Source organism: Egretta garzetta, unplaced genomic scaffold (assembly GCF_000687185.1).
Source record: "Egretta garzetta isolate BGI_Z169 unplaced genomic scaffold, ASM68718v1 scaffold304, whole genome shotgun sequence".
Lineage (NCBI taxonomy): Eukaryota > Metazoa > Chordata > Aves > Pelecaniformes > Ardeidae > Egretta > Egretta garzetta.
Window position 1 is genome coordinate 553,573 of NW_009259421.1, and position 12,342 is coordinate 565,914.

Genomic DNA, 12,342 nt, shown 5'->3' on the forward strand with positions numbered 1-12,342 from the left:
TCATCCAATTAACAGCTTATTCCCTTATCCTTGAATTGCCTCGACAGTCAGAAATTACAAACTTTTGTAAACCAAAATGTAAGAGTTACAGTTTTTCCAGGACTGTCATCTATGGGTTTCTGGTGTTAGTTCTCTCAACTGTTTAGAATTTCTAAAGTCGACAATACTATCAGAAAAGATTTTTAAAAAGTTGAGAACTCTTGGCCTTATTTCTAAAATGAACTTTTTCCATGTTCATCTCTCAGCTGCTAAGTATTACAAGGAGCAGTATCCAAAGATGGTGAAGTCTGCGAAGGCTTACTAAGAACAATGAAGAAACTGGAAAACTAGCTGGCTTTTTGTCTTCCTCACTTTTCACTTCTAAAATCCATGTTTTGGGATGGAGAGCATTTAACATAAACATCAGCTAAAAATTTCAAGAAGTATACTTTTGCATCAGCACATTCCACTGTTACGAGTTCAAATAGTACAATCTATTTGCTTCTAACTCAGTGAATTTAAACAACCTTAATTTGTATAAAGCAATCGATAATTTTTTGTTTCTTAAACTTTTTCAGGAGTTGAGAACTGTATCTGGCTAGAACGAAAAAAAATAAATAAAATAATTACCTCAAAAAGCACCAGACTGATTTGTACACATTCTCTAGATCAGAAGTTACCCACTGCTGCTTTTTTAAATCTCTCTTGCACATAACCAGTGCAGCTGAACAAAAGAAATGGATGCTGGCAGCTGACGGATTAGAACTCATGTCTGGAATCTTTTTCTGTGCCAGAACTTAACAGGCACATAAGCCATTCTCCACTGCAAGCCAAGCAGTCCGTGTGAGTATCTCTGCAAAGCCCCAGCTGACTTGCTACAGCTGACTGCTTTTCTACCTCTTCTTTCTTCTAACAGCCTCAGATTTGTTTTGAAGTCAAACCTAAAGCATTCCGTTTTGCAAAGGCTTAGAGTCAGTCTGCCGAAGAACCAGAAGCAGAGACTAAATCATTGCCTCCAGCAGTTTCGAGAAAGAGACTTTCTCATCCTGTATTTCTCCATTAAAGCTACTGCTGCTTTCTCTGCTACAGTACCCAAGACTTCAGGTGTGCTGTAAACTGCTCCAGTCCATCTGGGGTTACCTCAGGCTGTCTGCAATTTGTACCTGCACAAACTGAATGTGGTCATCATCACTGCCATACACCTCAGCCTGTCCATCTAGCAGATTTCCATCAAGCAGCTTGTGATCAGCTGAGTAGTACAGCGTTTGAACCTGCAAAAACAACAACAGAATACCCATGTGGCTACCGTCTCCATTGCTACTTAGCTACAGGCAGATTACAAAAGGCAGTCGCCAGCATACTTCTCGTCATCTCATCTCAATCTAGCAGAATGACAAAACTAAAAGGAAGCAGATGTCATGGTGGCAATCTTCAAACATTGGATGAAGGCTCCTTACTTTCTCAGCTTGAGAGAAATCTTCGTTCTCCAAGGACTTCTACTGTTTTCCAGCACAGAAACATTAGACAAGCAAGATGCACATTAATTAGCAGAATTACACAAATTCACAATCTCATGCAAGCATTTTTGTTATCCCCGCAAACAAGTTTTCTGCTTTGAAAAATACAAATATTTATCTCCATCAAAAAAAGTTCAAGAGAAGCCAACAGTGGACTCTAAGAGAAAGGTATGGGGATAAGGGAAGACAACACAAATTTAAGTTCTGGAGGAAACTGTTGTCCACAACTAAAATCAGATGCAACTGTTTCAGTGAAATGCATCTGAATTTCAACATGATCAAAGCTTTTAAAATTAGTTTTTCCAAGAGGAAATATACACTTGAGAATATACGACAGTATCAACATCTACTTTTGCCTATACAAGTGTTGCTGAAGATCTATCGTGCTTGTAATAACAAACTGGGAAAATTTTGATGTTTCATGGGGTCTTGTACAGTCCATTTTCTCTAGCCAATTAAAAATTTAGATTCCCCGCTCATTTTTCCATTAAAAACTGCCCAGGCTACATGTAGTATTAGTATTCATGAGTAAAGCCATTTAATAACACACAACTTAAAAGAATGTATCCTGTAAAGGAGTAAGTAAACACCATTAAATCATCATGATCGTTCTCTGCCCACAGCGGATTTTCTTAGGAGAACTGGGGCAGGACTGCTGCTTCTGTACGTGTCAATACACTTGAGGTTTCTTCTTGGTTCTTCAGCCTTGGTATCCTAGTTTTGTTAATAAACCTATGGGGAGATAAATCAATGGGGAGGAACAACCATTAGAAGCTTTTACCTACTTTGCATTTACAAGCAAAACCTGCAAAGGAAAACATCAAGAATCTATGGCAAGTTTCAGTACCACCTCCCCAATTCTAAAGCAAGATACATGCCACTTTGAGGTTACTATACAGCACATAGTGAGCAAAAAAGGAAAGCGGAAGACCAGACTGAACAGTTCATTCAGCTCACCTGAACACCCCCCCAGTTTCTCAGCTTAGGGGTACCTACAGCAAAATTTAAATTCTTTAGGGTCATAGTTAAAAAAGTGGAAAAAAAAATAAAAGAAAAAGGGATCATCCTTCATATTGATTTTTTTTAAAGATGTTTAATCCCATTTTCTTAAAGACTAACCTCTTCCATTAGATCTTCCAGGCTGTCGCCGTTCTCCCAGATGCTGCGCTGTACCCAGTTGATTACCTTTGTGTACAATTTGCCATTGCTGGGTAGGCCAACATTGTCTTCCAGCATTACTTCAAGCTTGAATTAGAAGGGGAAAGGATTATTTACTCTACGGGTATTACCCTTGTATTTGTAGCATACTGTACTTTACATAGTAAGCATTACCCTCACTTTCCTGCAGAGCTAGAAAACACTGTCTACAAGGAGCTTTCAGACTAGGCCACTGAAACTGGGAAGCACATTTAAGTACAACTGCAGTTATCTTTTACACTTAAAAAGGATGACAGTATGTATTCTCTACAGTTAAGGCTCAGAGTAGTAAGAATATCACACAGATCCAGAATTCCCACGTTGTTGGTAAAAGTCAGTACACCAAGTTTTCCTACTTCCAAAAAGGAAGCCATAATAGTTGCTCCTTGGGTTGCTTTTTGGAGGTCATGTACCAGAAGGAAGTCCACAAACTTAAGCTAACCTTTAACCGGGGAAGTTTGAGGAATTCTTCCTGTTCTGAAATCTGTAAAAGATGTTCCTGAATGTAGCCATCGATCTTGTTCAACAAACGTGAGTCTCCCATACAACTTGCAAAGTTTCGGTAAGAGATGCAGCTCTGAACATCCATCTTGGAGAGCAAGTAGTCACCACAAACCTTTTAAGAGAAAAGGCTGCATCTTAGTTTGCAAGTAGACAAGATTTTTGTATGTTTAAATTATGCACCCCAACATACGTCAACAGCTGTTTTCTAACCGCAGAATAGTGACTGTCTGTTGTCATCCCTCCTGGCCCTCGCTAGAGCTGGAAACGAAATGTTGCCTTTCCATAGGAATACACGTACATTAGAAGAAAAGTCATACACTTTTAAAAGCTACTCAGATATACACTGACCCCATGCTTTTCTACTGAATGCCTACTCTCAACTGCTTATCTGCAGTCAAGTGAAGATAACAATCCCAATTCCCTTGTCAAAGGTATCCCCAAGAGTTCTAAAGTTCTACCAAACTTATGTTCAGGAGTGTGTGGATTGTTCTTTTTTCACAAGTCGCTGCCACAGATTTACAGGCTTTAGTTCAAAAGCCATTTTGCTTATATTTGGGTGCACAAATACAAAACTTAGCTTCAGAGAACCCTTCAGCACGAAGCAGAAGCAATACATACAGATGTCATTCAAATCAACACAATCCTAATGAATACCTAAAGAAGCTTACCCACTGAGAGCTTCTTCCACAGAATTATCATTTTTTGTCTCATTAACACTAAAAAAGCATAATGCTGTCAGCCTGAGAAAGCAGAATGGAATTCTGGAATAGCCAAGAACTGTACCTGCTTAACTCTCTCCATCTTCAACTTCTTTGCGGCAGAGTATACATCTTTCACCAGTTCTTTATCAGCTTTTAACCTATTAAAGAAGAAATTTATCGTCATTATTTTGATTTTTAAAATCTACTCTGTCTAGTTTCTGTGAAAACTACTTACTGAGCAGTATAGGCATAATTCAACAGAACTTCAACAGCTTCTGGATTGAGATCATCAAATTTAACATGGGAAATTCCATGAGAATCACTATCGCTATTGAAGATTTCAAACAGGTAGGGACTGCAGCAAGCTAGCACGGCTCGGTGCGCCAACATCTCATGTCCACATACCTTTATTTAAAACACAGATAAGAAACCCACATGCTGGTAAGAATTTTTTTAAAGTACATTTGTATTATAATAGTATAAAAGCCTACCCAAGTGAATGTCACAGTTCAAATCAATTTTTCAAATCAATACAATCTCCAATATACGTCAGCTGAAAAAAATGTTCGTGTCATTTCTCTCAAAGTATATCTGTTTGGGGTTTTTTTGAAGTATGCGCTTCTCAGAAAAATCATATTCTAGAATCTCATGCCTCACAATCAACGAGGCATGTAGCATTACACAGTGTAACAAAAAACCCACCGCATTCAACCATCATACTTGGACAGAAAAAAAGTTACCTGGAGACGGACATCGCAGAACTGACCACTTTTACGTAAGGCATTTAGTTTGGCAACAGATGACTCGATGAAGTTTTCATCTTCAAACATCAAATATCCATTAGGAATCATTTTGGTGTTGGTCTGGCTGAATACAGAACGTATAAAATTTAGAGATACAACACTTTGCTTTGGTATAGAAGTACTATTAGCACACTGTTTGCAAATAAACATTAATGGGGAATTTAAAAAAAAAAAAATCCATCTCAATAAAAGCCTAGATGACCATTACTGCTGATGAGTACATGTTGCCAACAATCCTTTGGATTAACTGGATTAGTGATTTTCAGAGAGCAAGGCCACTACTTTTAACTTATCCACATCACTTCAGTAGGTACCAACTCCAGAACTACACGCTGAACCTGTGCTAGCTCCATGGGAGCAAGTTCGAAACCACTGGATTACACAAGAAGCTTTATTGCCCTCAACAAAGATCGGATTTGGTAGATTCATCACTAGCTTCTGCTCACTGCGTGAAATCTGTCATATTGGTCAGCTTCATTTTTTTGCACAGACCCAAAAACCAGCTACATTAAAAAATTAAGAACTGAGAATTTAAAGTAACTAGTGAAGTAGAAGAATAGCTATAGAAAATACTTTTTTGTTTAATTTTATGAGTAATGACTTAACTAAATAATTTAGAGTAGCTGGAAGTCATGAACATTAGCACAAACCAGACAGAATTAAATATGTTCTGAACAACAAGCATATATTTTAAGTCAATATGAAGCTAAAACAACTTCCCCTGAAGATCTTGCCCATATACAAACATACCATGTCACATAAATTGGACTAAGACTGGAAAAATAACTTCAGGAAACTAACTTTTGAATTTGTAGTCTATTTTAGAGGTCATTTAATTGATTCTTTTTTTAGCTAAGCACTTTTAGGATAAGTCCACTTTACAAACAGGAAGCTAATTAAGAATATTAAAATATGACCCTGAGGTGACCTAATGAATTTTAAATAATAATTTAAAAAAAAAAAATTCTACATTTGAGCTGCTAACATGAGTATATTAGCAGTATAAAAGTATACTTTCCTCAACAATTTTAGAGGAAAGAATATTTGGGATGCTATTAATGTTATCAGCAACAATTTATATTTCTGTCTGAAGTTTAAGAAAATCCTGAAGATCTGACTAAACAAGAAAACCCTCAAATCAGAAAAAGTGCATACCAAAAACCAGGAATCAAAATAGCAAGCCCTCCACAAAATAATTCTAGCAGTAATCCATTTATTTTAAATTCACTTACTACTGAAAGTATTTGACCCCAAACTGGCAACAGTAATCTTACTTACAAAGATTATTATCCATTTATATACATTTTCTGTATTTTATTAAAAAAAGGACGGCAAGGTTTTAAAGCCACAGAATTTCAGCAAAACTACTGACTATTATATAGGCAACTAACAGTATCAACTTACCTAGCAAATATATTAATGTAAATTTTTAATTAGGAGATCTTAAAATAATCCAATGGTATCACTGTGTTAAAACAGCACTTCAGTTTCACTATCTTCTGACAGGGAAGATGTTTGTTGAAATGCAAAAGCAGATGTGTCTTTGCAGCTGCAATATGAATTCCAAAACTATCAGGCTTGAAGATGATGTAATCAAGTCCTTAAGAGCTATAGACATGAATTTCTTCTGTGATAATCATGCATCATAATCTGCAACAAAGGAGAAATTATCGAGTAAGGACAATAGATAGTACTACCACCTATATCAGATGAAACTTCAATAGTCTCTTAAAGCAGAAGTTCCTGACCCAAAGAAAGAAGTTTTTCTTCACAAAAAGCCTGAAAACTTCCACATTGACACCAATACATTCTCGCGCCTAACAAGAGGTCAACCACATCAATTTTTAGACCCACAGAGACAAGTGGCTAAATTAGTACTTAGAGAAAAAGTTAGAACAGCTGAATCCCATCTTTAGACAATTCCTTACCAACTCCAACCTTCAGCACTTCCTATATCTAGATCATTATTGCTTGCTTACACAAGTAGATAACTCTTAAGTAACACAACAAAAATTACTGTATTTTAAAAAGGAAACCAATCCACATGCCTCCTACCTTCTGCTTTTCCTGTACTCATCTACTTATACCCTTCTTCTACTGAATGCCTAAAATGGACTGAAGATGAATTAAGGACATGTCTGAAATGACTGGGCATGTCTCCAGTCTCCGGTACTTCCCCCAGAAAAGTCAGAAATGGCTATTTCAATGATAACTTTCTTTGATAAGAAGTCTCTTTGCTACCCTGCAAACAGAATCTGTTAAGTTCTGGTCAAGTTCTGTGCTGGCAGCACAGACTGGGGTAGCTTTGTTGGGATTCTGCATGCGGGTGGACTGTTTATGCTGGGCTTTTTCGGGGAGGGGAGAAGAGGAGGAGCAGCGGGGAGGGAACAGGCAACAAACACCCACTCTGGAACTTTCCATGACCCTGACACCACCTCAGGAAAACATCGATCACTTCATCCACTTGAGTTCCCCAGTGCAGTTCCAAAACTATATTTGTATCTACAGATTAAATGCCACATCAGGAATTAGGTTTCCTAAAAATAGGTGCAGCTTGTTTCTCCACGTCAAAAATTAAGCATCACCTACATTGTAGGCAAGAGAGCCTTACGACCCTATTGCCTGGCCAGCTTACGCACGGGATCATTTTGGCAGGAACTGTACCTCCTTTGGTCTCTAAGCAGATCAGCAGCTCAAGGCCAGGCTGATTCTCAAGAGCGGCAGGGGGCATTATCCCACAACATACCAACTCCACAGGAAAACCGCTTCCATCCTTAACAGCTTCTTGCAACCCTGAAGACAGAGTATTTCAGCCAGCAAATAACCAGGTAGAAAGAAATGAACGTTAATTAGGTTTGGCTACTAGAACAGGCACAAACACATATATATAAAGGAGGAAACAACTGCTCCACAGCAGCACTGGTGTCTGTCTGTAATACAGTATCCCCTCATGCAGGGAGGACTACAGGAACAGTACCCCATGGATTACAACTTTTTACAACATCCTTTAATGTCAGCGTACTTTGCTAAGAAAAAATCTCCATAGATTAAATGTATGTTCTTTTTATAATCCTACAGGCAAGTTATGAAACTGAAATGAAGATCTACCAAGTATCGTTTAACTAAGCATTTGCAAGTCAACACTTCTTCTCTTATTGGTACAACTGAAATAACCTTTTCAGTTATCAAAGCAATCAAAACAATTCACTTCTCAAAACCAGAAGCAAACAGTCTAATATCCACACTTCCCCAAAGAGTCACCTCAACTGAAACATTCTGTTGTTCCAGCAATGAAGAGGTATTATTTTAACACAAATGTTGCAATGAATTAGTTTAGAAAGAAGTTATAAGAATCTATTGGAAGTTATGCTTCATCAAGACTGTCCATGAAGGTACAAGAGAATCATCAGCAAGAGACCTCTGACTTTATGATTTCAGATTTTAAACCTTCCATTTCCTTTATAGGAATCATCCAGACACGGCCAGACTTACCAAGCCAAACGCAAACTACAGCAGGAACCTAAAAAGGAAAGTCAAGGGAGACAAGCTCTGAGCACCAGGCAGGAGTTGCACTGGGTGGTCAGTAAAGCATCTGACCATTTTGGTGAAAAGGCTTGGACCAACCCAGCCACCGCTTGCTTGATTCTGAACAGAAAGCAACACATTGCAACATCAGATTATCCCCCTTGCTCTCACTGGTTTTAAACCAGCCTTTTCTCGACTTCCAGATCTCTCAAAGAAGTTCTCTTGTTAACCAAGCAGAGGTCCATAATTACTAAAGCAAATAAAATGTATATTGCTACCACAGTTCAGACAAACAGGCTACTAGTCTGCTCCCGCATCACATTATGCATTCCCCTGTTCAATATTCATTGGGATTGCTGTTAATTTCCAGTACTGAGGCTTTCGGGAGATGTCAAGTTACACAACAACTATTGAAACAATTTCAATTGAATTCCAGAATCATCCTTGTTTGATTTACATCTCTGGGCATGTTTTGTCACATTCTGCTGTAATGGAAGAACTTTACTTCAAGTGCAATGTTTGAACTTTGCCTGGTGTACTTGCTTATGACCTTCAAGACCTGTAAAGGACATCCAAAATAACTCTGGATTGAAATGGAGTATTTATCTTTTAAAGTCCTTCTTTGCATATGAGGTCAAACCCACACATTTTGCATTTATGCACCTAATAGTATTGTCCAATGTGAATGTCTAGGAATCTGAACACCTGAACTACTGCCACAGTTTCAATACTGTTGTGTGAGCCATGGCTAATATTACTACTCAAAATGGCATTAAATAGCACAAGCATATGCATTACTCTCTGTATTCTTTTTTGTTTGGTATTCTACTGCTATAACAAAAGCCAAACAATCAGCCAAAATTCAATGAAAAAACAAGAAAGTTGCATTTTCTGCATTAAAGGTACTGCAAACAAATGCCTGCCTTAAATTATTTTAAGCATCTAAATGACTTTGTCATTACCTTTCCTCCCCTCCCCACCCTCCCCCCACTCCCTTCTAGCTCACCTTATCAAGAACTGGCAGTGGGTTTTTTAATAATTTTCCAGGACTTCAAATCTTTTAAACCAAGTGTGATGTTCACAGATCACCGTCAACTAGGTAAAGTATGAAGTCTGATGCCTCTGAAATGATTACTTTTCAAGCGCCATCAAAATGCAGTTATTTAAACACGTTAAAGCTGCAGAATTAGCATTCCAGAATGGGAACACATTCCATTTGAGAAAACTCTTACTTCAGAGCAGGCCTGTTTTCTGCAATTGTTTTAAAAATGAAGAGGAAGGGGGAAAAAAAAAAAAAAAAGTGATACATAAACTCTGGATTTCCATTCTAGTTTTAATATTAAAGATCGATACTGGTGTTGAGCCTGGAAGCACCGCCTTCAATCAAGAGTTGATCACGCTAGGTCTAATACTGCAGAGGACTGAGACAGGTCAGGTGCCATGATGCATTCACATGGTGTGTCTCGATGACATGGCTGTACCCAAGTAGAGGAATGCCAGTACTCAAACATCTTCCCGGTTGCTCAACTTAAACATAATTGTTTTTCCTGAACACTTACTGTTATGTGCAGACTGAGAATTTCATTTGGTACATGTATGTACCACTGGACCATGAAAGATTCACGGCTCATAACACATTCTAAGATAAATTCGCTGCACACAAGTGACTTCCAGAAGATAAATTTCCCCATTTAAACTCATCTTTCCATCTCACTGTATATACGTTTAAAGGTGTATTTAAGAAGACACACCTAAAGAACAAGGATTCCAAGCCTTCTCATCCTTCACTACACTATCCTCTTACATGTATCTTGCAAATGCAAATACTACTGAAATATGATTAGCTCAGTTACAAGAGCAAATGTCATAATTAATACACTTTAAATTGTTAATTGTTTAGAATTTAGGATCTGTTCATCCCAGTGGTTTTTAAACAGTTGTTCACTGCAGAAGAGGTTCCAATATTTAGAAAGCCTGCTGCATAACGATTACTGTTGAGTTTCTCCGAGATCTAAAAACTGCTATTGTGCCCTTGGCCTCTCCACTGCAGAGCCACTTTCAGCAGAGGTACGAGCTGTGGTCTCAGGCGAAATACCAAGACAACAGGTCCCAGAGCTGCATACTGAGGCAAAAGTCACCTTGCCATGACCTTACAACACAGTTAGTATTTATTTTTCATCCCACCAGAGAGCTCTCGTCTTTAGTATAGTCCACTGGTACTTTCCATGTGCAGTATTTAATTAAAAAAAAGTAAACAAAGCCCTTGCTTTGTGCCAATTTTGCACAAGCTTTTTTGTCAGGTTAAGGTACTACCTCTTCAACTCAAGTAAAACACTAACTTGGGGGAGATACTTTTTAATATTTTAATTAAAGATTTACACTTGTTGATATAACGATGGACACTTGATTGACACTTGTTGATCCAGTGAAACAAAAATGGAATTTAACACCACAGTTGGTACTTTTTAGCTGCTGTGAGCTTTCTGGCTTTCCACAGCCCAGTTTAGAAGAAATGTAGGTCACACCTATGACTACTCATAGTCCATTACCTGTATCAGAAGATAAAACCAGATGTCCTTGAAAATTCTTTCATACATTAGCATTTATTTACAGTAAAAACACACAACCTTTGTATGTCTGAGTTTGCATTTGGGCAAAAACATCATGGACCAAGACATACATCAACGCACTTTACACCACTAAACAGGCTCAACTTCTTTATACCAGTGATGTAAAATGAGACTCACAGAATTTGTATCAATTTTGTTTTGCATATTTATATCAAATTTGTATTGCGTATTCACTTTTCAGTTGTTTTCCACTAAATACTTAGTCTCACTGATTACTATGACTTGTAAACAAAATTGTTCTATTTCGCTGCAAATCTACCTCAGTCATGTTCCCACTCCAGCAGTGAGGAGAGAGGGAGAGAATATTTGCTATCACCAGTTTAGAATTGAAGGGGAAAGGTACTACGGACATTTTCCAAAATCTTTTATATGCAGTCCAAGAAGATGTAATACTCAGACCATCCTCTACAGAGAGCAAGCCTAGAGAGCTCTTTCAAACACACATTTATGTATGTAGACTTAAAAAATTTATGAGAAGCAGGTTTTATGCTTGAATGTTACTGCTCTTTCAACTACAGCTCTCAGCTCTAACCCACCAGCTGCCCATCTAGTACTGGCTTTCAACGCTATGCTCCCACGCTTTTGATATACTGTTTCACTGAGTCTTAGCGCTGGTCATTACATTCCCTTTCCATACTGGTTCTGCATTTCCTCTTCTCCTTTACCACATAATCCTTTTTTTGTTGTTGTCATAGTCTTTATCTACACCCCTTTTTCTACCTTCTGCCTCACATGCACTCTTAAAATCTGAGCTCTTTCCTTCCCTCCCCCCCCCCCCCTGCTAACACACACTTCCCACGGTTCTTCAAACATTTGTCACACAAACAGCAAACTGGTGGGTTTTTTGTTTGTGTGTCGTCATTGTCTCCCACCCCCCATCCTAGGCAGTTTTTGCCTTTCTTACCATCCTCTGCTCCTTAAGAACTCAAGCTGAGGAAAACAATATTAGACCTACTTGAAGTATCTACAGTACCGTTTCCTAACTGAAAAGTATTCCCTGACCATTGCATCCTGTGCGCCAGGAGTTACGCTGGTGGCTCCAAAATCCCCTTTCTAAAATTAAACCAATCTCATCATCGAGGCACCACATCCTGCTTGGTTTCTTATTTTGCAGATCCCTGACAGCAGAGAATAAATGTTGGTGTCTACACACCCATCACTGGGGGGGGGGAAAAAAAAAATCCTCCCCTTTATAAACCGCCAGAAATAAGGAGAGTGACATGACGCTTAATTTCCACTAGTCTATCACAGCTCAGTCTTGTATCCTTCTCCTTAGGAAATAACTCAGATGCCTCGCCTCTCACTTCGTCAACATTTTTCCACCCTGCATGAAATTGTAGCCAATTCAATTTTTGTGTCTATGAGAATCGTGAGTGAAGGAACAGTGAAGCTGCCAATGTGAAGATATTTTCTACTCTGAAGCACCTCTGAAAAATTCTAAAAAGCTGATGGAAAGTTGTACAGGCAGGTAGAAAATACTGTACTT

The 12,342-nt window shown here is 38.3% G+C and overlaps 1 protein-coding gene across 1 annotated transcript in view; it reads right to left on the reverse strand.

Moving 5' to 3' along the window:
• The window catches only part of LOC104124549 (influenza virus NS1A binding protein), a 14,044-nt gene extending 4,790 nt beyond the window's left edge, over nucleotides 1–9,254 (reverse strand). The window contains exons 1-8 of the mRNA XM_009636904.2: nucleotides 9,233–9,254; nucleotides 6,106–6,351; nucleotides 4,639–4,765; nucleotides 4,134–4,303; nucleotides 3,981–4,056; nucleotides 3,136–3,309; nucleotides 2,616–2,741; nucleotides 1,143–1,250 (exon numbers count right to left, since the gene is read on the reverse strand). Coding sequence (XP_009635199.1) covers nucleotides 1,143–1,250; nucleotides 2,616–2,741; nucleotides 3,136–3,309; nucleotides 3,981–4,056; nucleotides 4,134–4,303; nucleotides 4,639–4,749 — 765 coding nt within the window. The 5' untranslated portion in view covers nucleotides 4,750–4,765; nucleotides 6,106–6,351; nucleotides 9,233–9,254. The remainder of the gene's footprint in view (nucleotides 1–1,142; nucleotides 1,251–2,615; nucleotides 2,742–3,135; nucleotides 3,310–3,980; nucleotides 4,057–4,133; nucleotides 4,304–4,638; nucleotides 4,766–6,105; nucleotides 6,352–9,232) is intronic.
• Between the last annotated feature and the right edge of the window lie 3,088 nt (nucleotides 9,255–12,342).